This window comes from Oxyura jamaicensis, chromosome Z (genome assembly GCF_011077185.1).
Source record: "Oxyura jamaicensis isolate SHBP4307 breed ruddy duck chromosome Z, BPBGC_Ojam_1.0, whole genome shotgun sequence".
Taxonomy (NCBI): domain Eukaryota; kingdom Metazoa; phylum Chordata; class Aves; order Anseriformes; family Anatidae; genus Oxyura; species Oxyura jamaicensis.
Genome location: NC_048926.1, coordinates 78,580,738 through 78,604,383, shown reverse-complemented (window position 1 = coordinate 78,604,383; position 23,646 = coordinate 78,580,738). Strand labels below are relative to the sequence as shown.

Below are 23,646 nucleotides of genomic sequence, written 5' to 3'. Positions count from 1 at the left end.
TACCTTGAATATTTTGTAGTGAGAATTAAATTTCCTTACTTACATAGCAAATGCACATACTTACATTCTATTTTGGAACTCTCTGTGTACTTATAGGCTTTCCTTCTGAACTTGCTCAATTCAGGGACAACAGCAGTCATATATATTTCCAAAACAAAGAAGGACTACAAAGATTAATTTGGGGATTTTTTATGGCTTTTTTTTTTTTTTTTTTTCTCCAGGTGACATTTACAAAGAGGAAATTTGGGTTAATGAAGAAGGCTTATGAGCTGAGTGTTCTGTGTGACTGCGAGATTGCTCTGATCATATTCAACAGCACCAACAAACTGTTCCAGTATGCCAGCACCGATATGGACAAAGTGCTGCTGAAATATACCGAGTATAATGAGCCGCATGAGAGTCGAACGAATTCAGATATTGTTGAGGTAAGATTTTGTGTTCTCTGTGATGTCTGTTTTGACTTTGCTTTGAGACCAAGGTGCTCAAATTGACAGACCCAATGGTGTTTTCTCAAGGGTCACACGCTGGGGGTGACCTAGCCGCAAGAGAACAGAACACGGATGGAGGAGCATTGCTGGGGGGGATGGAGATGGTGTGAGACATGGAAGAGCAGCAGAGACTGGAGGGAACCCATATATTTTGTGAGCTGTGTTCTCCTGCTGAGCCTCAAATGCTCAACAGAAACTCCTGTGATGGGATCTCTTGCCCCCAGTTGCCCAGATTTCTGTGCTGCTTTGTCCCTTGAGTCCTCTCCATGCCTTAGCCACTACCTCCCAGCTGAATCTTCTCCTTGTCTCCTAGCAGCTCCTAAAGATGTGCTCCCCAGAAAACATTGCATGCATTGTCTTCTCACTCCAAAAGTTACAATGTCCTCCGGCCAGGGGGAACAGAAAAAAGGCATTGTAAGAGGCATGGAAGAAAATTTGAAGAGATTTAGAACCACTGCTTTAAGGCAGTCAAGTGACTTTTTTAGAAGCTTTTGCTTATTTACAGAAATTGAAAGTTTAACAAATTGCAAGGAAAGTTACTTGTGAGCTACACATAACAAATGTTACAGCTCTCTCTCATACAGAATGTTGTAATGGTAATAATGATAACAGTACTGAAGAAACACTATCAAAATTATGGAGACACCTTATAATTACTTTCAAAAATGAATTTAGTCAGGGCAAGTTGTGTTTACCATTACTGGAAATTATTCATTAAAATTCAATATTTTCAATGTTAAGCTGCACTATTTACAGAAAAATCAGTTTAGTATCTAATCACATTAAGATTCAAGCCATCCCAAGTAAATGAAGCTTTCAATAATTCTGTTTGAATAGCAAAACACTCAGAGTAATATCTGAAAAAAAATGCCTGTGTCGCTTACACAAGTCCTTTTTTTCAAGCACCTAATTGGTCAGGCATCTAGTGGTATCATTTACAGAGTTTTGGAAAGATAGGGTCTTGAAAATCAATGAAACTTCAATCGTTCACTTACACATTTAAATTATTTCAGATAATCTTAAAGGTGTTAGTTTCAGATTTTTAAATAATCTGGATGTTGTCAAAAATGAGAGTTTGTTGCTTTTGGAATTGGCACCTGCATCATTCCTGTATTTGATACTAGCAATGGAAAAAGGAAAGTGTGTAAGTTACAAATCCACTGTTTTGATGGAGAAAATATACTGCATATTGGGCATCATTACACTTGTTGCAAGATGTCACAGTCCAACACCATAGATTGGCAAAGACTGTAACACAGTAATGTATATCACATTTCTGTGTATCCTCATGTCAACGTATAGGATGGGGCTGTTCTGCTTCCTTTGTGATCTCCTAGCAGATTTTCTCCCCTGTCAGGAGAAGGTGATGTTCTGTCAGCAGAAGCAAAATTAATGTGAGTTAGGACTAAGAGGAAAGTACATAATTTCTTCCTCCTCTCCATCATCTCTTTTCCTCACTTAGTTTAAATCTCCTATATTGACATGAAGCCTTTCCTGTCACCCAGAGCTGGTCAGCCCATGTCCTGTTCAGCGGAATTCAAAATCTGTCCCCAAAATAATTCCCTGTCCTCGTTCAGTGGCACAGAGCCAGATTATTCTTAGCAGGAAAAGTTTCCTGTGATATCTTTACTTCTTCCTGCAGGCTTTCTTGTGGGAATTGGGAAAGTAAGCCACTTGCAAGGGACTCACTACTTCTTCACATTGAATGAAGACTTTTGATCATGAGGATTATGTATTTTCAAAAAAAAAAAAAAAAAAAAAAAAAAAAAGATGAAAACATAAAATGTAAAATAATGTCCATTCTGGTGTAACTTTGTGATTTTAAGAAAGAGCAATTTCTTCACCTACCAAGTCCATTTCCTGCATGAAGAGTGTCCCAGTTTGGGTAGGCTGATAGGCAATTTTTCATGCCAAAGCATAATTTTCTGGCTATATCCAAAATTTTTTGGGCATCCCTTTTCATTGCTCTGAAAGCAGCCAAATGAAAGTAAGTATCTGAAACAAACAGTATTTTATTTCAATAACCTACCAATGAAGTGCATTTTTATGTGTTGGGGTGGTTTATTGTTTATTAGTTTGCTTGCTTTTGTTTTGTTTTTTGTTTGTTTTGTCAGCTCTAAATTAAGGCATTTGATTGTTTTGTTGTTACGGTTTTCCATGTTCTGCCTGTAATGCAAAATGCATAAGCCACACCATGTTTTCCATTTCAGGATCAAAGGAGTGCTTGTGCAAGCACAGGTTTTGAACCAGTGTCCCATATTACCATGCCTTTACTTGATAATTAACAGTACCAATTAACAGTATCACTTAATAGTACAATAGAGAACCAAGGCCCACAAAAGTATGCAATCTGAGAAATGGTTTGTATATATTTTTAGATACAGGATATAAATCTGCCACACATTTAAATATTTAAATTTATCAGTTAAAGTGACTACATAACACATATTTTCCATGTAAGTAGTCAATTTTTTCTTGCTTTCAGACAGCTAGATTTCACACTTACAGGTTTTTAATCATGTTCTTCTAGGGCAATCAACAGCAGCTGAGAATCAGACAGTGTTATTAAATCTGATCATTTTTAACTAAATGACTGTTCAATAACTATATTTCAGTGGAAGAAAAGGGCATAGCTATGCTTTTAGGTCTCTGCATAGAATTATAGAAAGAAAACTTTTCTAGGCAGACTTATGAAAATTTGAAATATAACTCAACTGTATAGTCTTTAATTTAGAGTCCAATTTCTGTTCACATTGGACATAACTATTTTGTTACTTTCTCAATTGTGGTAGAACTGTGTTATCAGTCATTAGAATATGGTATCACTTTTTTGAAAAATCTATATTTAAAAAAAATTAGGTTTGTAATATGTAGTTAATTACTTTTAAATTAAACCACTGTTACTCAAATAAAAAAATATACAAATTTTCATGTAGGTTATTAATTTTATTAATCAGACATTTTCAGTCTATTTACTCAGATTAATTATGTTTAGTACTTCTGAAAGAATGAGTCTTCAGGCTCTAATTTATTATTTGAAATATCAGAAAACACCAACTGTCAGGTATCTAACATGCACTGAGCTCTTTTTCAAGGGAAAATTATTATAAATTAATTTTAATACTTGTATTTCTGCAGATCAAGCAATTTGGTCCTACTCAACCTATCGTTATATAATCAGATTATTGGTGTGATGTAAAATGAAGTGGTTAAGATTAAAGAGAATTCTAAAACTCTTTTTGAGTTCAATTAGTGTTGTTCATTAAACTCTTTGTTTAATGATTTTTAAAAATAGCTTATACTTTCTTTACACATATAGCAATTTTATTCACATGTAATATTAATAATTATAATACTATGTAATTGAGATCATCTTTTCCAGTTGCCTCATTCAAAATTGAGGTGATTAACATGCAATTTGGCTTACTTGAGTTCTTCAGCTCATAAAAATTATGTATCAGCTGAATGTATTTCAGTTATTACCCAGTACATAGACTTCTGACTTCCACTGGTAACCAAAGTTCATAGACCAAAGTTCATAACCACAGTTCAGAGTTCATGCTCTTGGAGGAGAAATAATTTGCGTGCAATACTCAAGTTTGTCTATTTTCAGCGACAATGACAATTATTGCAAGTCTCACTGAAATCTGTGTGGCAGTTTTATAAAATGTATTATTTCTGGAAAAAAAAAAAAAAAAAAAAGAGAGAGAGAGAAAAGAGAGAGAGAGAGAGAGAGAGAGAGAGAGAGAGAGATTCATTCTGAAACTTCTGTTTAGAGTTAACTGTATTCCTAAAACTGAACCTTTTATGTCCTCACCCACTAAACCACTCACACCACAGACTTTCATTCAATTTTGCTTCAGTTAAGAAGCTCATGCCGGTTGCTGGATATAGTAACTTATTTTAGGGAATAGCAGAACCTGTGCCAGGTTGCTATACCCTTGGACACTGAGAAGGAAAGATTAATTTCATCTTCATGTCAAATTCCCAGTGGCATATGTACATACCAAAAACAATACATTCAGCAGCTCTCATTTAAAATCCTGTCACATAATTACTAGAAGATTTGTAATTTTTTACTTTAAAATGGGACTATATTTTCAGTCATTGCCAAATCTTACTACATACTTTTTGATGCAGAAGTAGCTTTTTTACAACTAGATTTACAATTTTCCTTAGAAGTTTTTCAACACCTCCAGCTACTATTTGCTTTAACAGAAAAAAAAACAAAAAAAAAAAACAAAAAAAAATACCTTATAGGTCTGTCATTTAGCATTATCAGCACAATTGTATTGCCAAGAGGTTTTGTTTTTGTGTATGTGTTTTTTCTTTTATTGCAATGAGGAAATGGGGAACAAGCATGTCAGAGTTTTACAACTGACAAGTACATGCATTATGCATTTTTAATGTTTATTTAGCATAAGGCCAGATCTTCTCCTTTTTTTCTGTAAAACCAAAGTGGATGCAACACAACTTATTTCAGTGATATTTCTTTGTCACACTACTGTAAGAAGAGAATTCACGCCAAAGCACCACAAGCTTTGGTGCTTAGGAGCTCAGAAAGGACATCCAATTGGAGGGGTGTATTTTACAGTATAAATACTGCATCTTGGCAGCAAATGTAATTACAGTCACAATCCCAGCCATGTTACAGAAATCTACTGTGGTTCTTCAGCTAAGCCCTCAAGACTTTGCTGATTTAAGGTGAAATTTCCTGCTTGTTTTCTCTCTAGCTGTCCTGTCTTCTTTGTCATTTCTTTCACGTCAAAGCATCAGCCACTGTCTTGGTTTTACCAGATCTCCAGTGAGTTTTCATCAAGCCCTGGTTTTGATTCTGTTTATTTGACATTAATACCCTGATCCTTGCTCTGTGTGCACGTAAATCACAACTCACAAACTGCCTCATCTTTCAGCTCTTTTCAGGTCCTTGATCTGTCAGTTTCTTTGACCCTTCTGCTCTTATCGTCCCCATTTCTCCAGCTGGCTTCTATTTGTCTGCTGATTCAGTGGTCACTACATTTAACTCAAGTTCTCCTACTAGGTCAGCCCTTTCAAATTCATCCCATTAACCATATCTTCCGTTTTCTGGCACAGACACATCCACCTCCTCAGTTCCCCTCTGCCATACCACTAATCACTGGTAGAGAAAAAAGAGGAACAACACTAACTTCCTCCGTTTTTCTCTTTGCTAACTGAGCTTCTGTTATCAATGCTGATCACCCAGCAGATCTTCTCTGAATTTTTTAAAGTTTGTTCCTTAAAACTGCTACTTTTCATGCATGCATAAACATTTGTCTGTGATCTTTGCAGTTGTCTTTTATCTTACAAGAACTCCTCCATAATCTCTGTGTCTTTTCCTTTTTTGATATATCTCACTTGCTATCTGCCTTTGGTTCTGTCTTTCACTGGCATCTTTCTTCAACTAATCCTTTCTTTCTCTCTTTTTTTTTTTTTCCTTCTGTCTTCTAAATCATTTTTACACTTTGAAGGAGTTCAAGCACCTAGACTTACAGATAGAAAGTCAGCTCCTGCAATACACCATTGAATCCTTCTCCTTCAATAAAACCTTATCATCATTTGGCTTTTCAGCTGTACATTGTCCTACTCTGTTTTTGGTTTGTTGTCTTTTTGTTTTGTTTTGTTTTATTTTAACCTGAATACTTACAAGAATAGTATGCAGTTTCAACCACCTCTCCATTCACTCTCACAAAACTACATTTTACTGTATTTTAGTGGACACTAACTGGTCCTACCTTACAGTATTTACAGACCTATTTCAGACATGGCACAGTAAGAACAGGTAGTAAAATAAGGTGATGATGATTCTGTAACATGATTATCTTAGAATCATAGAATCACAGAATGGTTTGGGTTAGAAGGGACCTTAAAAATCATCCAGTTCCATGTCCCTGCCATGGGCAGGGACACCTCCCACCAGCCCAGGCTGCCCCCAGCCCCATCCAGCCTGGCCTTGGGCACTGCCAAGGGTGGGGCAGCCACAGCTCCTCAGGGCAGCCTGGGCCTGGGCCTCAGAGTAAAGAATTTCTTCTGAATACCTAATCTAAATATAGCCTCTTTTAGTTTCTGTTTTAGTCAAAACATGTTTCTCTCTCTCATACCAAGGACCTTCTTTTGACCAATTCTGTGGGTCTCCTCAGCTTCAGCTCATCCTCAGTTTCATCCGTCTTCCCAATTACACTCCAGAACATACTTTTTTTTTTCTGTCTTTCTGTCCCCATGAGTGTTGTTAAGTTCTTCTATACTGTGTCTCTTGTCTCACCAGTTGTTCCTTTTGTCTCTGTGTTAGGGACTTCATTACACTCAATGCTCCACCATCCTCTTCTCACTCTCTTTTCTCAATGTAATTGGGTAAATTTGGAGAAACCCACTTTGGCGGAACTCTTAATGACAGCAAAGACTGTGTCAAGAATTAGTCTGAGCTACTTTAGGACACCTTAATTAGCCTAGGGTTGTTGTGTTGGTGTTGCTGGTTGGCCATGGGGAAAAAAAAAAAAAAAAAAATAGTAGTTCTAATTTGCAAGAAGTCACATTTTTGAGTAATTTACCAATGATACATTCTGTCTTAAAGATAATCAGAATCTAGCACTGTCATTTTAATTTGTTCTCTGTAGGTTCATACAACTTCATTGTTCTAGTAACTGTTGCATTTACCTTTTGCAGAGCATTTTCCTTCCCCAGTGTATCCCTGTGTTTGGTGTGGGAGAAAGAACTGTACATAGCAAGAGAGATTAGTGCCAATCACAACAGCATTTCCCACCTATGGAAAAAACTAAACTCGTAAACACTTGAAACTCTTCCTGCAGGCTGCACATCCTATGTGTTCTACAACACATAAGAGACATCTTTACACACCTTATTGATAAGATGTTAGGAAACAAAGTAATACCAAGGCATGTAGGGTGGTGGGATTCATAATATTGCTTGTGTGTGCGTGTTGCTGCTTGATAAGAAAGGATTTTGCTCTAAAAAATGTATAATGAAAACATGCAAGTAAAGTTAGGTAAAAATGAATACCTCCATGGCTTTCTAGAAGATCTTGCTTAAACTGAAAATCTGATAGATGTTTAGGTTGACCAGCAACAGAGGGGTAACATGCATGAAATACCACTAAGTCTCCAATGAGTCCCCTTGAGACATAAAACTTAGCACATCTTTAGCACATTGGAAGGTTGGAGATGATGAGGATAGCATTAAAGCAGCAAAAGCTGTGTGCATGTGGTAGTCTGTGTAGGTAGTATATTGTGCCTGAGAGGAATACCACAGTCCTGTTTTGATGATGGACTTACTGCACTTCATCCCACCAGCTCTTACAGGTGAGCTGGGGGTCCTACAGCACATGTAGGATTAGTCACTTGTTGGGGAAGTTCTGAATGAGATGAAGGGAAAAAAATATCATTCTGCCAATTATTTCTAAAGGTCACAGAGCTAATGACTAGCTGGGAGGTTAATTAGATTCTGAAAGCCTCTTCATATCAATTAAGACTCTTATCTGTATATTTGTAGTAAATAAACCCATATAACTCTCTAAATGTGCTCCTTTTAGGAGAAGTAAGGCAACTGTTGGAGTTTGTTTAATGTAATAAGAGTATTTTCTTGTCTTGGCATCATAACATAATACTGAATATAAACAAGCCAAGAAATACACATCAAGTCAGCTCTTCAGCTGTTAAAATCGGTGGAATTATTTCAGCTACCATGGGCTGAAGATCTGGGACAGTATAGAAAGTAAACTTGTATGTAAGAAAGGTTATTCAGGGTGATCTAAAGACAGTACAGTCTATTGGATACTGCCCTGGACTAGGACTCATGAGACTTGGATTTTATTAATAGCTTTGCCAAATACTGTTGTGTGACCTTGGACAAGTTACATTTCCTCTTAATGCTTCAGTTTCCCTGTCTGTAAAATGGGGATAGCATTATTGATTTCCTTTGTAAATTGGTTGAGGACCAGCTAGCTAAAAAAATAGCTACTATTACCAGTTTCCACAGGCCAGAAGATGATTGGACAGGGTCAACTGGCCAAAGAATTTCATTTAAATGATGATTTAGGCTTTTTAAGTGCTTGCTTCTTGTTTCATTTTTAGTAAATATGAGCCAAACCATTATTGCTAACCTCATGTATGACAAAATCATGGGATAGGCTTCAAGATCTTCAGCATTTTTGTGATATTACTTTAGTCTTTCTCTGCTTTCTGAGCTTTGAGCCTTTGGAAAACATGTTTGTAACCTAATATTTTCATGTGAGTTTTTTCCTATATTTTTCCTAACCATGGTAAGTACAAAAAGGTCATGAAGGGGAAAATATCCCATTTTCAAAAATGCTGAAAAAAAAAACTCCAATTTATCAAACTTAATTTCATTACTTTTTTCAAGCAATTAATTTAGAAGTGAGTATTTTTTTAAACAAAAGATGATATTCTTACCTTATCTCATGATTCCATCAATTTGGACTTTATGTAAATATTAGCTACTACAAGACCACAAGCAAAAATTCAAAGCTGAAAAATTGTGAAAGGCAACTCTATTCTGTCCAAAATAGTCCCTGAATGGAATAGCTATTCCAGTTGCTGGGACTGTCCAAATTAGTACCTCTACTACATCCAGTAGGTAACAATTTGTTCCCTTCCACATGAGATTTTGACTCTTTATCTTTCCATCCACAAACTATTATTTAAGCTTTCCTTGATAAATGCAGCTATGCAGCTTCCTGTTGCTATACATCTAATAACTGATAGAGTTTTGGTGCTTTACAATCTATAAGAAAAATAACAGGACAAGTGTAGACTTTTATAATTATTATTATTTTGAATATACTTCAAAAAATGCAGCTAAGGGAAAGTTACGTAATTAGTTGCATTGGCTTTTTGTTTTATGTTCTCTCTCTCTCTGGAAAAAAAACTTTCATTTGACATCCATTAGGATTAAGATAAAGGGCTAGTTTTCCACTATGATTTATTTGCAACAAAGATTTAGTTGGCATGAAACATATTTTTTAATCCTAATGGATGTCAAATGAAAGTGAAGAAACTCACCTGATAGCTTGTTTTTCCTTAACTGGTAGTAGGGAATAGGGACAGAGAAAAGTGGAATAGACGCAAATTCAGTTGCTCTGAAGCACATGTTAGAGCAAAAGCTACTTTTGATTATATTTTGAGGGACCACCTTGGTTTTAGTTATTGAGGATCCATCCTTGGTTTTGGTTAGGTCCTTGTGTTATTTTTCTCTCACTCTTTTGTTCTTAGTAATCATTTTTAAAATATTTTAATAGATTTGGAAATGTTTTGGCTGGATTGTTGTAAAAATAATGTGATAACAAGGATAAAAATATGTGCAGAGTATACATCTTTCAAACTCTGTTCATGTTTCCTTTCTATGTCAAACTGGGAACTTAAATCTGTATGTCTTAAAGCTAGGTCTATTTCACAGATTACTGTTTCTTTCTCCAAAACATGATATATCTGGCTGAGAAACTGGAAAAATCTTACATGTCTGTGTAACATTCTTATAGCTTAATAGCTCCAAAGTTTTATCCCAATCTAGTCATTGGAGAATGTTCTTTGTTTTTGTAGTCACTGTTTCACATAGTAACAGCTTGTTGTATTTTGGTCTGTTTGCCAGAGGGTAGGTTTATTTTTAAATCCCTGAACTCTGAATTTTCTTTATTTTTCCAAGATTGGAAGCAGCTGAAACGCCTGGAGTTACAGGTTGAAGGGCTTGCTTCACAATATGAGATGGGAAGCTTCATCCCCTCCCCCTTTTGTGTTTTTCTTTTTTTGGATTTTTCCTAACAAATGTCTCTTAACTGATATTTGTCTAAAAATAGAAAATTGCCTAACTAAAAATAGCTTGGCTCTCAGTCTTGCCAAGGAAAATGGAGAGGAATAGGCGTGGAATAGAAGGCTGAGTAATCCAGCTCTATTCATTCACAGATCCCTTTGAGAATGCAGGCGATGATAAAGTACCCTCAAAAAACCACAGGCCTGACTTGCTCTCTTCAGACTCCTAGGTGCCAATAAACATTTTAGCCCAAGGATATATTTTTTTTTCTCATAGATCGTAAATACTTTCTGAAAGACAAGGCTTTGTTTCACAGAAGCTGACTTACTGTCAAAAATAGCTGACTTTCCTAAGGTCCTTTTCTTTTTTTTTTTTTTTTTACTTTCCACATGTTTTTTAATTTATTTTCAGATGAGCAATGACTGCAATGTCCTGTCAAGAAATACCATGAAATGTCACATATCTAATTTGAATGAATGAAAAAATAGATGCTTTTCATTGATCTCATACTTACATTTTTACCCTCAATTTTTACCCTCAAAACTTCACATATTGCTAAAGAAAAGCTTATGACTCTGATTCTGAGCAGTAAAAGTGAATGAGTAGACAGCTGATCAATTTAATGCAGAAATCAAAGTGTATCAGCAGAGCACTTCTTGAAATACATTTGAGTTAAGTTTGTTATTTGTAATTCTTCATTTACCCAAAGCTCAGATTTGTGCAAGGGGTTAGAGAACATGCAAATGGCAAGGGGAAGGATCTAATTAACTTAAAAATGAGCCTATTAAGAAGTTTACAAAGCTGAAAATCTTCATTTGAAAAGCCGTCATATTAGAGAAAGTCAATATGAATTTGTGCTATAAAGGTTTTTATATCACCTCACCACCATGGTATGGCAACACAAGGTATCAGTTACACTGACAGCAGAAAAGACACCAGGAAGGGCTGAGCATGTTATTTAAAACAGGAGTGTTTGTTGTTGTTCCGTGTGGAGTTTTTTGTTGTGTTTTTTTAAATCTGAGTAACCTGGTCAAACACAGCAACAGGGTGTGGAAATGTCAGCACAGTTCACAGGGTTATTTGGGCCTGAGTATTGTTTTGTTCAGTTCCTGTAATGCTGCTTGTGATAAGACTCTGGAGACAAAGGACGATAATTGATGGAAGGGGACTTAAATCACTCCAAAAAGAATCAAGGTCCTTGTATTTGGGTACATCAACTCTTCTGGTCTCCTTCCTCTTTGTAAAGCATTATGTCTTCTTGCATGCCGGCCCCCTACTGCTCTTTGTAATGGAGGCAGACCACAAGTGATTCCTTTATGCAGTACACAGCGTGTAATTGTGTCTGTGTGGTGTATTAGTAATTACCAAGGCTGAATTCCCGTATTGTATCTTCTCTGCAAGCATGGAAAAATAGGACACACTACCCTGTATTACCATTTTCAACCTAGATAGTGAGCTACTTATAGCAATGTTCCAGAGACAAAGGCTTTTGTGAGCAAGCCCATTTTTCATTTTTGAGTCATCCCTGCTTTGAAAGGTAAATACAAAATGTGGTTATTTACCTGGATTCCTACACAACAATATTAATCAGAAGTGCATAAATGCTATGTCTTCTGTTAACTCACAACTATCTTTACTGCAAACTGCTGGACTTGCCCTCCTGTCCCCCAACACTTTTTGTTTCGCTGGGCTCCCATAAGCTGTCAGCTCTTCTTTATCAAACCACCATTGAAGACTGGGTGTTCTGAGGTTCCTGCAAAATCAGCCAGTGATGCACAGTTCTCCATATGCTTACAACAGGGAAAGGTTTTTCTTCAGCGTATAAATGTTTCCAGATGTGGGCCCTTAGCCACTGCTCATAGTTGTATTGGTAAAAAGAGTCCTATGCTATCAAAAATCAAAAATCTCTGTGATGTAAACTCCACCATTCGGGTTTGATTACACCCATGACTTAAAGCCTGGAGTGGTCAATGAGAGCCTTCTGCCTAACTTCAAAACCGTCTGGTTACAATTTATACAGACACCAATTTCTACAGCTTCTATCACATTTTGTAGTAAGCAAGACTATGATAGGTCTTATTTCTACAAACATTTAGAGAAGTCCTGTTTCAGGCAGTGAAACTATTTAGAAGGGCAGAGTTGAGTGCTCCAGTAAAAATTTGCAGTATTGTAGCTTCATTTCTGAAGCAGTTGGGGTGTCAGTTGTCAGTAGGGGGTGGCAGAATTGGGACCTAAATAGTTCATACAATGAGTAGCATTTACTCTACTTACATTTGTAAGTAAATGTGTATGTCCCTTCCATGCTACAGTTAGCCATCAGTGTTGCTCTTTGAGCAACAAAGGCACTGCACGGGAGGTGCTTCATCATGAAACACCGATGAGGGTGGAGATACAAAAAGTCTGGCTAGCCCTGACTTTCTGCCTATTTCGCCTGACCTGTTATAGGGAGCTGGCCTGCTTACCTTACCCATCTGTCTTGCACTAAGCAAGATATCTCACTTCTCTTCTCCCCTGGTCTGCACACAGCTAACGCTGTCTGTTCTTGAGATGTCTTCCCACAGTTTTCATAGTTCTGGCAAAAGCTCTGTTAAACTTCAGAATGTGCTGACTATTCTTCCTTGTTACTGTAAGAAGGAATAAATTAATTATTTATTTGTGTACTATAAAATTTGCATTCATCCTTTATGTATTATGTAGCTCATATTGATTGGACTCCATTTGCCCTGAATTCAGGGAGGCCTCTATGTGTTTGTTTATGTAAAAGACAATTGAAATTAATGTAAGTTACCAAATTTGCAAGGCTATAAAACCTCAAACACATGTGCTTTATTATTCTACATTTTTAATATTCACAAGTCTAGTGGTCAGCAATGAATTGAAGTCTATAGTCCAGAACTGTTAAGCACTTGCAGTAGTTACAGTAGTTAAACATCCATCATTCCTTGAAAAAAAAAAAAAAAAAAAAAAGGCACTTAAAACAGGGTTTCAGTTGAGATTTTCCTGATGCTGTAATTTCTAATTCCACAAATTTAGGTGGTTCTGTCTTTTTTAATTTTGCCATGGGTGTTTTTACATATGGTTACCAGTTAATGAAGGAGTAAACACACTGTTAAAAGAAGTTGCATCATTTGTGCTCTAAATTTTAATTAACTGCATTAATGGTCTTGCATGATAGAGCGCGGTGTTAAAGGGAAAAATCTGTGATATATTGAATAGGCTTGCATTAAAAAAAATCACAAACCCATTATTTATATCGTCCTGTGTGATCTATAGACAACTATAATTACATTTTATAGTGCACTGTTATAAAAAATGTGCATGCACTTTACTTTGGGTTGTTAAAGTATATGTTTATTTCTTTGATCAAATGTTAGAGCACACAGGCTGTTCAAAGAAAGCAAATTATAGAAGAGTCAATAAGAGTATTTTAAACAACACACAGCTGTTATAGATTGATTCAAAAGAGATCAAAATCTTGACAAAGAAGCAATTCCTAATGGAATGTATGTTGTTTAAAGTGTATTTAGCTTACTACAATAGAATCATAGCTATAACATGACCAAACATAAAAACACATAATTTATCCTTTCACAGTTATAATCCAAGGTTTGGTTATTACATACTTCTAGCATGTTCAAACACTTATCAATAAAATAGAAGCTTTACACTTTTGTCTCCAGCAGTTTTAAGTGTGCACTTTAGCATTTCCTCTGTATTTTTATAACCTATGTGAAAAGAAGCTTTCCTTCAAAAAAGTAAATTCTCCTACAACCCACATATATTGTTTAACTTGTGAATAAAAATTGTAATTATGCTCAGTTCTTTCCATCCTATATCCTAAAGTGTTTCAGAGAAGCAGCTAAACATAACCTTTAAAATGGGGCAACAAATGCCAGTTTAGCCAAAAGCTTAATTGGACGCATATGAACTTTATGAGAGACCTTGTTTTTTGATATTGAAGATTAGTAGGGGCCTGAACTGTGCTCACTTAGGATGAACCCAATCTGGACCAAAATGGAGAGCCTTTTCCCTGTTTAAGCCCCCAAAATATCTAGGAACTCTCAGTCCTCTCTGAATAAATTATCCCTGGCAAGCATTTTATAGGTAAACCTAATGCAACGCACAAACCAAGCTTTATGCAAAACAGATTCAGCAAATACTGCTGGTCCCCCATAACAAAGGAACAGAGACTACAGTTTTGTTCCTTTCTTTAAGCTTTCTTTCTGGATTTGAACAGAGTCTTTTTAATGTAAAATGCAAACACCACCTTTGGAGCAGAAATCAGATTTCAACAGATTCTCCCCTCAGATGAAAATGCTGTAACAAGCCACAGAGCTCTGTTGCCTATTGAGTTCTGTTTCTCTCACCCAACAAACAATGCATTTGTTAATACAAAAAAAAAAAAAAAAAAAGGAAAATATAACCAGGAAGTGCAGAGATTTAACCCATCTAGAACTGTACAGAGCATGGGAAGTTGTGTAAATCCTAACCTTGATAGGAACATGGGAAATAATAATAATTTGATAATAATTTCAAAACATTCAGGTCAAGGAAGAAACCAAAAACTGTTTCCAGTTTTGTATCATGTTTCTAAGGGCTAGTTATGATATGGAAAATAATCAGCAGCTCTTTCTTAAAAGGAAAATTGACTCTTCCTCAGATCTTTGAAAGATTGATTGTTGGAGAGAATGCATGAATGCCCCGTAGGTCTTCATGGGTGAAGGTGTCTCTGCAGCGTAACTTCTGATGAGGAATGGGATTTCTGAAACCACGTTTGCTTGGTCTGGGTCACTCACATCCTAACCATGTGCTGCTGGGCTTGGATCATGTTGTACAGCTACAAGCTCATACTGTGTCCTGTATAGGAAGCCTCACACCCTAGCAGTGAGAATGCCTCTCTGGAGGTCAGGTGCATAAATATTAACTATTGCCAAATTGAACTTTCTATGTCCCTAAATCCTTTACTGGACCTGTTCCATAGCCATTTCCTATTACAAGGCCCTTTCTTGCAGCAGGGGAATTACAGCAGGGTGTGGACTGCTTTTTATGGCTTCACTGTAAGCTCTTGGGTGCATGTCAAAGCAATGTGGCCAAAACGGAACACTCCTTGATGACCATTTTTCTACAATGTCCCTTTAAAAAAATGTTTATTTTCCAAAAGACTCTTAAAAAGGTGTGCTCTCATTTCTCTGTCCCTAGATGTCTTCATTTATAGCTTTCAGATGTTGGCGGGTATAGGGGTGTGTTCTGCCTAATTGGCTTCATTAGCCAAACTGTTGAATTGTGAGGGCCCTTGTAGATACCTATATGCAACAATTCTGAGCTGGCCTGCATCAGCAGTAAGGAGTTCGTTTTCTAGAATGAAACTTCCCCAATGGTAACGCCCATGAGGGGTTCACAGCTGAAGCTGCACAGACATTTTATGCTGTAGGCTGAACAAAGGTAAGAAGCTTCTGGGCTTGGACTTCAGGTGAAATGCTGGGTTCCCAAGGGTTATACAAACCTCTTTCTCTTACAGAATAAATTTTTCATTCCCTTCCCATTAAGGAGTCTGAGAGTCCCTCCTACTCTTTCTGTACAATCTTTTTCATGGAAGAGATGCTCTTATTTCCACCTCTTCCTTAACTGACAGTGATGGAGCAAAACAGAGATGACCAAATATTCTGCAGTAACATCTGCTTCCCACTTATCTCCACAACCAATTCACTAGCAGGAATAAAAGGACTACTTATCCATTCCCCCACTGATATTTTATTGAGGGATCTTGTGATCTAGCATACCCCAGGCAGAACCTCCTGCCAAACTTTGGAAACAATGTAAGTAAGCATATGTAGCATATTTGAAAGTTTCATGTTGTTGAGAAACTCCAAACAAACCTCAAGACTGTGAAACTGCCTGCAGAGACTAGGAACAAAATTGTGCAGTTCCAAACAAAAGATGTTCCTATATGCCTGATTTTTTTTTTTCTTTATGTGCCCACTGTCCTCTTCATGGAAGGGATCTTGTAGCAGTGGTTTTCACTGAAATTTTTGTTATTTGGGATATTGCTTGTCCTATTTGCTACTGTAAGTGCCGTGTGAAAGTCTGGGCCCACTAAAGCCAGTTAAGATCTGTTTGCCAGGCCTTTGATTTTAAGATTTCTATAGTAAGAGAAAAAAACACATGTATTTTGAAGCAAGCTCATCTTCAGTCTTGCCATAGTCTCTTATTTCTTTGGCACAATCAGCTTCTGCTTGATTTTAAAACTTAATTTTCATATTCAAATGTAAAGTAAGTATTAGAGACCCTGTAGTATTCCTTAAGAAAACCTCAATTCCTCACATGTAACATGGTTTTGTAAGACTCTGACTGAGGCTGTCTGAGGAAACAGCTGTGACAGCGTTATACCACCGAGTTATTTATTGCCTCTCCCCATCAGAGGTTACCAGCCTCTCAGCAGAGTCAGAGGAGGGGAATGCGTGCCCACCCCTCCTCAGCTGCTCCACCTCCGCCACTTGGGTACAGGCCAAGCAGCCTCAAGTTGCTCTCCTTGGGCAGCAATGCGAGGTAATTTACACCACAGTGGCAGGAGACACCAAAGCTAGTCTCCCAGAGCCCTCAGACATCCTCATGGAGACAGCACTGCCCATGCACTCATTGCAGAGGTCTTCTTTCCACCTCCACCAATTCATGGAGGAATGGAAACAGGCCTAAGCCTTGCTCCGTTGGTCCTTCTGCAAGGCTAGTGGGCCCAGGGAGAAACATCTTTTGTAGCCCACATAATTCTCTGTGTGGGAATACTGTATGATTAAAGGCTTGAAGATTTCAGACAGCAGGGCTTTGGCAGGCCAATATACTAATTCTTCTTTAAAAAACTGTAATTTTGTCCAAAAAAAGAAATCCAGTTTTACAATGAAAAACCCTACCAGTTAAAATATGCTTTAGCTGTTTCTAGAGGAAGCTGAAATTTTCATGGAAAGATGCTCAGTTTCTGAATGAAGACTTTTTTTTTTAACTTGTTTGTTTTTCTTGTCTATTTTAACCTCTCCACCATTATTCTTCTAGTATGTCCGTAAACTTTGCTCTCATGCCTACATTTCTGGTCAAACTGTTCTAACTGGAGTCTGCTTGCCTTTCTCAAGCCATGACAATACTAGAAGTGCTCTGTTTCTCAAATCTTTTCCCCTACCAAACAGAGTGCTGAAGCTGACCATTGTCGTGTTAGTTCAACTTAGCCTGTACCCAACAAAGCTACAGCAGGTAGCATGCAAGCCCTTTTTTTGCAGGTATTTGTGAGGTTGTCTGAAGGACTGGCTTCCTGGGATAATCATCCCGTCTGGAAGTTTAATCCAGCTCCTCCACACAACTTCTCACTGTAAGCTCTCACTCCTACTTTGGTTAGTATTTAGCTGAGATACCTATAAGTTTCAACTTGAAAAGTTGCTGTCTGAATATTGCTACTTCTGTAGGATTTTGCATGGGAAAACAGGACCCACTCCTTTGTTACTTGTAGATGACACTATGGTAAGCAGACAAATGTATATGATAGTCTGGATATTTGAGCAGCTGTTTAGCAATAGATACAATTTTCACAAATGTTTCTAATAAATAACAGAACTCATATAAATTGTTAGTCTAACAGGGAAAGAAAAAAAAAAAAAAAAAGACATCTTAAATCAAGTATGAAAGTCTGCATCATTTGAGTCATCTGTTTCCACAGTTAAAACCATGGGCCAATTTTTCCTCTCAAATAGTGCTCACTCTAAGCCTTGTGGAGAGATTTCCTTCTCTTTCTCCTTGGTGAAAACTTGACTCTATCAGCAGAACTGGGAGCTGATGGTTATTGCTTTGTTGCTATTTAAGACCTCCATCCTCCAAAGGAACAGAAGGCTAGAGTTTCAGAGATCTAACCTCTATTATAATTCACCATTTAAAATATATATATATATTGATTTGCGCATTTTTACCAATGGATAAAACAATTATGGTACTATAAAAATAAAAGGGGATGTTCTCTTGCCTTTAAAAGGAACAGCTATTCAGCAACGTTTCCTCATTGCCATATTGTTTTTTTGTTTATTTGGTTTTGTTTGTTTGTTTTTGTAATGACCTGTAATTTGATCTGCTGTAAAATAAATGTTCAAATTCTGGGAAGAAAAAAAAAAAAAAAAAAAAAAGAGAAAGAAAAAAACACAACCCTCTGTTCAGAACATTGATACATTCAAAGTTTTTATGGGAGACCTCCAAAGAAAACCCAGGTGCTGAAGGAAGTGGTGTTCTTGCCTCAGTGGGTGGCATTTTTGCTGCTGAGTCAGTACTGCACCAGTTCAGTGCTGCTGGAGGTGCTCTGTTTCAGATGAAATGGAAAAGCAAAATGTTGTGGTCATCAGAGATTCTCTGGTCAGGGGATGAAGGTGTTTGCCCCTGGTCAAGGAAATATTCAATAACTTCTATCCTATGTTACAGCTTTATTTGTCAGAGATATTTGCCATTTCTCCTCTTGGAAACTTCATTGCCTAGCATAGCTGACACAAGTTAATGATATATTCACCCCAGAATGGCAGCATTTTTAATGATGTGTGAAGCAGTCCTAAAACATACAATTTCAGAGTCTCTATAGGATCTTCTAGAACATAGATAATGATCCAAATGTATGCAAAGTATACCTCATTATCAGCTGCCATTCTTGCTGTAATAAGTTTTTTTAAAAAAACATTCTGTAAAATGTGCGTTACTTTGTTTATCATGTTTCTCAAGTATTTTCAATATGGCATTTAGTATTAAAGGTTACCATCAATATCATGGAAAAACACCAGCTGCATTTGAAACAGTTAATTGTTTCTGCAGCCATTTATATTAAGCCCTCCATATTTCAAATACTGTGTGTTTGAAGCGATAGCAACCCTGATGTAACAGAATCGGTAACACCACTGTACATCTAGAATAACTCAACTGGTGTCTTTACAGCTGTTCCAGCCACAGATTTACACTAGTGTAAATGAGATCTGACTTCAGCCTTGCATTTGTGTATATATCTGACTAAATTAGACACAAATGAAAATGTTGAGGGCAGCGCTCCATCTGGAAGGGATGGAGTCAGTGGAGAAGGATTATAGATAGACAAACATAAAAAGGAGGGAAATAGCAACCTGTTGATGATTACAGTGTTTATTTTTAAGTGGCCTCATATTCCCTAAAGAAGCTGAGATGATTCTGCTGAACTACTGTAAAGTTTATTTTTCCATTCATACACTTTCTGTGTCTGGCAGCGAAACCTAGTACAAATCAAATATACTATGTCTCACAATATCTTCTTCTGTTTTAAATATGCCCAATAAAGTTTAGAGAAAATCTGACCTTTTAAATACTTCATATACTTTAACTGTTTTGAAAAGTCAGTTAAAGACATAATGGACTGATACCATGCTGTGGCCCAAGGGCAAGAGGCAAGCCAGAGATGCATCTATTCTGGCTTGAGGCCATCCTTGCATCCCTTGGCAGACAGACTGCTTGCAGGCTGGTGGTGCTTCTGCCTCAAAGCTTCTGCAAGTAGCCAGGATGCAGAAGCACTGTCTTCATGGGGTCGTCCCACAAATACTAACCCTTGTGAACCATGGAAGTCTATTTTCTGTAAACCCACATCCCAAGACAGAGAATGGAAAGCTGGGTATTTGCCACTGTGCTGTAGTGCTGACCTTCATTCTGCAGATGGTCGTTGGATCATAGGATCATTAAGTTTGGAAAAGCCCTCCATGATCATCTGGTCCAACCATCATCCTACTACCAATGTCACCCACTAAACCATGTCCCTAAGGTCGTGGTACTGTGGCCCAAGACATGCATATGTGGACAGGGCAGCGTGCATAAAGAGTGCTGGCAAGAACTGGGAACAGGCTGAAAATTTCTGTCCTAACCCACATCTTCCATATTTACATTAGTTGAACACAGGGCCTGCAACTGGTCTTCGGGCCCGCACTCTGAGGTTACAGTCATAGGTTGCACAAGGAGCAGTGAGACCTGTTGGATCCTAAAACACAAATATCCTGAGAATACCTTTGATCTACGTAAATAATCTGCTAATTTAGTGTATGAAGTACTAACGTCAATCTCAGAGAAGTTGTTTTTTTTGTTGTTGTTGTTGTTTTGTTTTTTTTTTTAACACAGCAGAGCTGCAGACAATTTTAATTTTAACCCCGTCTTTGGGTGGAAGGGTATGCATTTGATAGTACAGTACATTTTGACTAACATCTAAAACATGCAATTTATTTTTTTTTTTACTGTTTCAATCTTATGTAGGGATTTAAATCATGCAGGAATGATTTTATCAGAAGGTGTAATCACAACTAGGTTGGCATTGCATTTATGTCACTAATCCCATCACCATGGCAGGGGTGAATTGGTAAAGTTCTGGGGATAGGGCTGGGGACAGGGACAACCACCCATGCGTGGCAGGGATGCACAGCCTCACCCGCTGCTGCCTATGCCTGTCCCTGCCATCAAAGCCAGGAAATGTGATCTCCTCCACCAAGGGTAGTGCAGAAATCCTACCTCTGCTGCCCACAGGATCTGTGGGGTCTTCAGACCTGCAAAGACAGATGAGGTAAGCTTGAGGGATAAGGAAATGACCCTGCTTAGAGTCCCAGGAATTATTCAGATTTAAATTCTTAAAAAATGGTTTACAAATGTGATGATGGACAGGAATGTTTTCCACACCCCATGAAATAATTGTGAGCATAGCGGTGTGAGCTGCGTTATGTGCAATGACAGAAATTTCAATACAAAGCTTTAATGCCAGCATCGTCATGCGATTTGGTTTTGTTTCCTTCTGAGAAAACCCAGAAAGACGCATGGTTTTGATTAGTTGCTATGAGATCTCTGAATTTGACATATCCATCTTCTGTCTGTACTTTTATAAAGCCAACGTTGTCCTGCATAATGCAAAGCCTGGCAAGTTGAACCTGCTTGGCCTCTTTTAGGGAGCAAACCTCCACCATCTCCCCAGCTCCAGCCTCACTGTCTCCCCAAAATGAAGTCCAGGCAGCAAGGATGCGCAGAAGCTCCCTCTGAGTTAGTGTCCGAGTCACCTAGCAGAGCTACAGGGAGGAGAAGCAAACACCCCACTGTCCCAGTGCTCTTTCCGAACACCGTGGATTAATTTGGGTTTGTACCTGCATGACAAAATATTACGGAGGATATGACTTGGCCCGTGTCGGGATTAGGAGTGGAAAGGAACAGGCTGAGCTTTGCAAGCAGGTAGAAACCTCGCAGCCCGAGGAGCTTGCAGTATATACATACAGGCATTTGTAACACGCTGGTTGATCATCCGAAAGCAAAGAGAAGCAGATGCTACTGGCACAGGGTGTCAGCATTGTTTGGTTTCACAAGAGGTGTGATTAGAGAAGGTACTTGAAGGAGAGAATAATCACTTGGCATGCAAAAATGAGCCACAAATCCAAGCTGAGGGTTGGTGTATTGTAGTGAAAAAACACGCTTATGTGTATTCATTTGAAGAAGACAAACGCACAGGACCAGACAATGGAAATTTTTTTTTTTCTTTGAAACTTATGTGAAAATGAAATAGTAACAAAAAGGTTAACATGTGGTTCTAGAAGTTCAGCTATTGTATAAGCCCTGTAGCTTATTTCAAAAAAAAAGCATAAACCACAAAAGCATTTTACGATTTATACAAAAGAGGTAAGAAATGTTCCATTTTTCTCTGTTACTGGTATACATTTTTTTTTCTGCCTGGAGCTTGTTAGATAACAGTAAGTATAATAATGTTTTATCTGATTCTCCTAAACATGCAATTAAAGTGCATTAGTACCAGCATACTAGTTTATGTTCATTATTCAATGTAAAAATCTAAGAACTCTACATTAATGGAACATAAAATTTCAGATTTCAGTTACACAGAAGTCAGGGAATTCAGATGGACGGTTCCCATAGCAACCTATCTCTTCCTCTTTGTGTTTTTCATTTCACTAGAATCTTTCATTACTTGATTGCACCATACATTGTACAGTGCAATTTCATCATAAAATTTCATCATTATATAACTGTGCAAGAGAAGACAGTGAAGGTTGTCTTCACTCCACACTTGCTAACTTGAACATTTCTGTTGCACAGAGAGCAAACAGATGCTTAAATGAATCAGGCCCATGATTTAAATATTTCCTGCATTTTAGAGGGTCTCCATAAATTTGGCTGGGTGCTTTGGAATGGCTATTAATGCTAAAGCAATTGAACACAATAGCATATGATTTCTTTATAATTGGTTATTGTCTGCCCTGCCACGTAGATATGTGGCTCCAGTGAGCAAAACTGAGACCAAACCATTTTTCATTTGTGGCTGGAAGATTTCTCCTATCCAGATACAGGAAAGAGATAGTGGAAAATAGAGGGCACTTGTGGGTTTTGTCTCCTGACAGTTGAGTATAATACACCAAATTACATCGTAGTGGATTCTCATGGTTGCTAGTGAGGTTATCAGTTAGAGATCATTATGGTAACCTCTAGACAACATAACAAATACGGGAATTAGTAAAAGCAGACCTGCATTTCTTAATTTTTCTGTAGTGGAAGTTTTGAGTACAGATGAAATGACAATGCAATAGTACTTTTCATACCACAAATGTAGATAGTGATTAACCTTGTAACAGCTAGTTGAGTCTTTCATCCACAGGATATATAAATGGAACATGCAGAGTGGGCTAGTCTAAACATTTTGGGGACCTTATCAGCTGACCTGGTGTTTTACTTTGGCAGCTAATGTAAGCATTTCCAGCCCAAATATCTGTGGCTTTTCAAGCCCCAGAGTGTTTTGGAGATCAGTTCCATGGTAGATAAAGCTATTAAGAAGAAAGAAGAAACCCCTCTGCAAAGATCAAAGATGAACACACTAAAAGATAGAATAAAAAAAAAAAAAAAAAAAAAAAAAAAAAAAACTGGCTTTTTCCATTCTTCGTGTTAAAGAAATGCTAAAAGAAGATTGTACTGCACAAACAAAGAAAATGAAAGGCTTTTCCTTCTCAAAAGCCTTCAAATTGTGATGATTTCCATTGCCTTGATAAAACCACACCCGCCTGATAGTGCCATATTTTCTTTTGTGCTTTTGTAGTGATGATAAATTTTGCATGAAGTGAAAGTAAATAGTTGTTTATACTTCATTTTACAGCAGCCAGTATGTCACTAAGTCAGCACTTCTCCTCAGAGATTTATAGAGCAGGATTTAGGCTAAATTGCTGGCATATGAGATTTCAGCCAAAGGTTGTTTTCCTTTAACCATTTTGTTTTTCAAATGCTGTGGCTGATTTTAGGTTATTGGAGTCCAATATAATTACTTTTTTAATTGCTTGGAAAAAGTAGAGCTTCCGTAGCACAA

General features: G+C 37.4%; 1 protein-coding gene and 1 long non-coding RNA gene across 19 annotated transcripts in view; one reads left to right on the top strand and one right to left on the bottom strand.

Moving 5' to 3' along the window:
* The window catches only part of MEF2C (myocyte enhancer factor 2C), a 143,463-nt gene that overhangs the window by 73,709 nt on the left and 46,108 nt on the right, over positions 1-23,646 (top strand). For all 18 annotated transcript variants that reach the window (XM_035310348.1, XM_035310346.1, XM_035310351.1 and 15 more), the window contains one exon: positions 222-425. In XM_035310348.1, coding sequence (XP_035166239.1) covers positions 222-425 — 204 coding nt within the window. The remainder of the gene's footprint in view (positions 1-221; positions 426-23,646) is intronic.
* LOC118156356 lies at positions 1,347-23,342 on the bottom strand. Its single transcript, XR_004746231.1, has 3 exons — positions 23,211-23,342; positions 8,378-8,382; positions 1,347-1,359 (listed from the first exon to the last, which is right to left on the bottom strand). It is a non-coding gene; the product is annotated as an uncharacterized LOC118156356 (long non-coding RNA).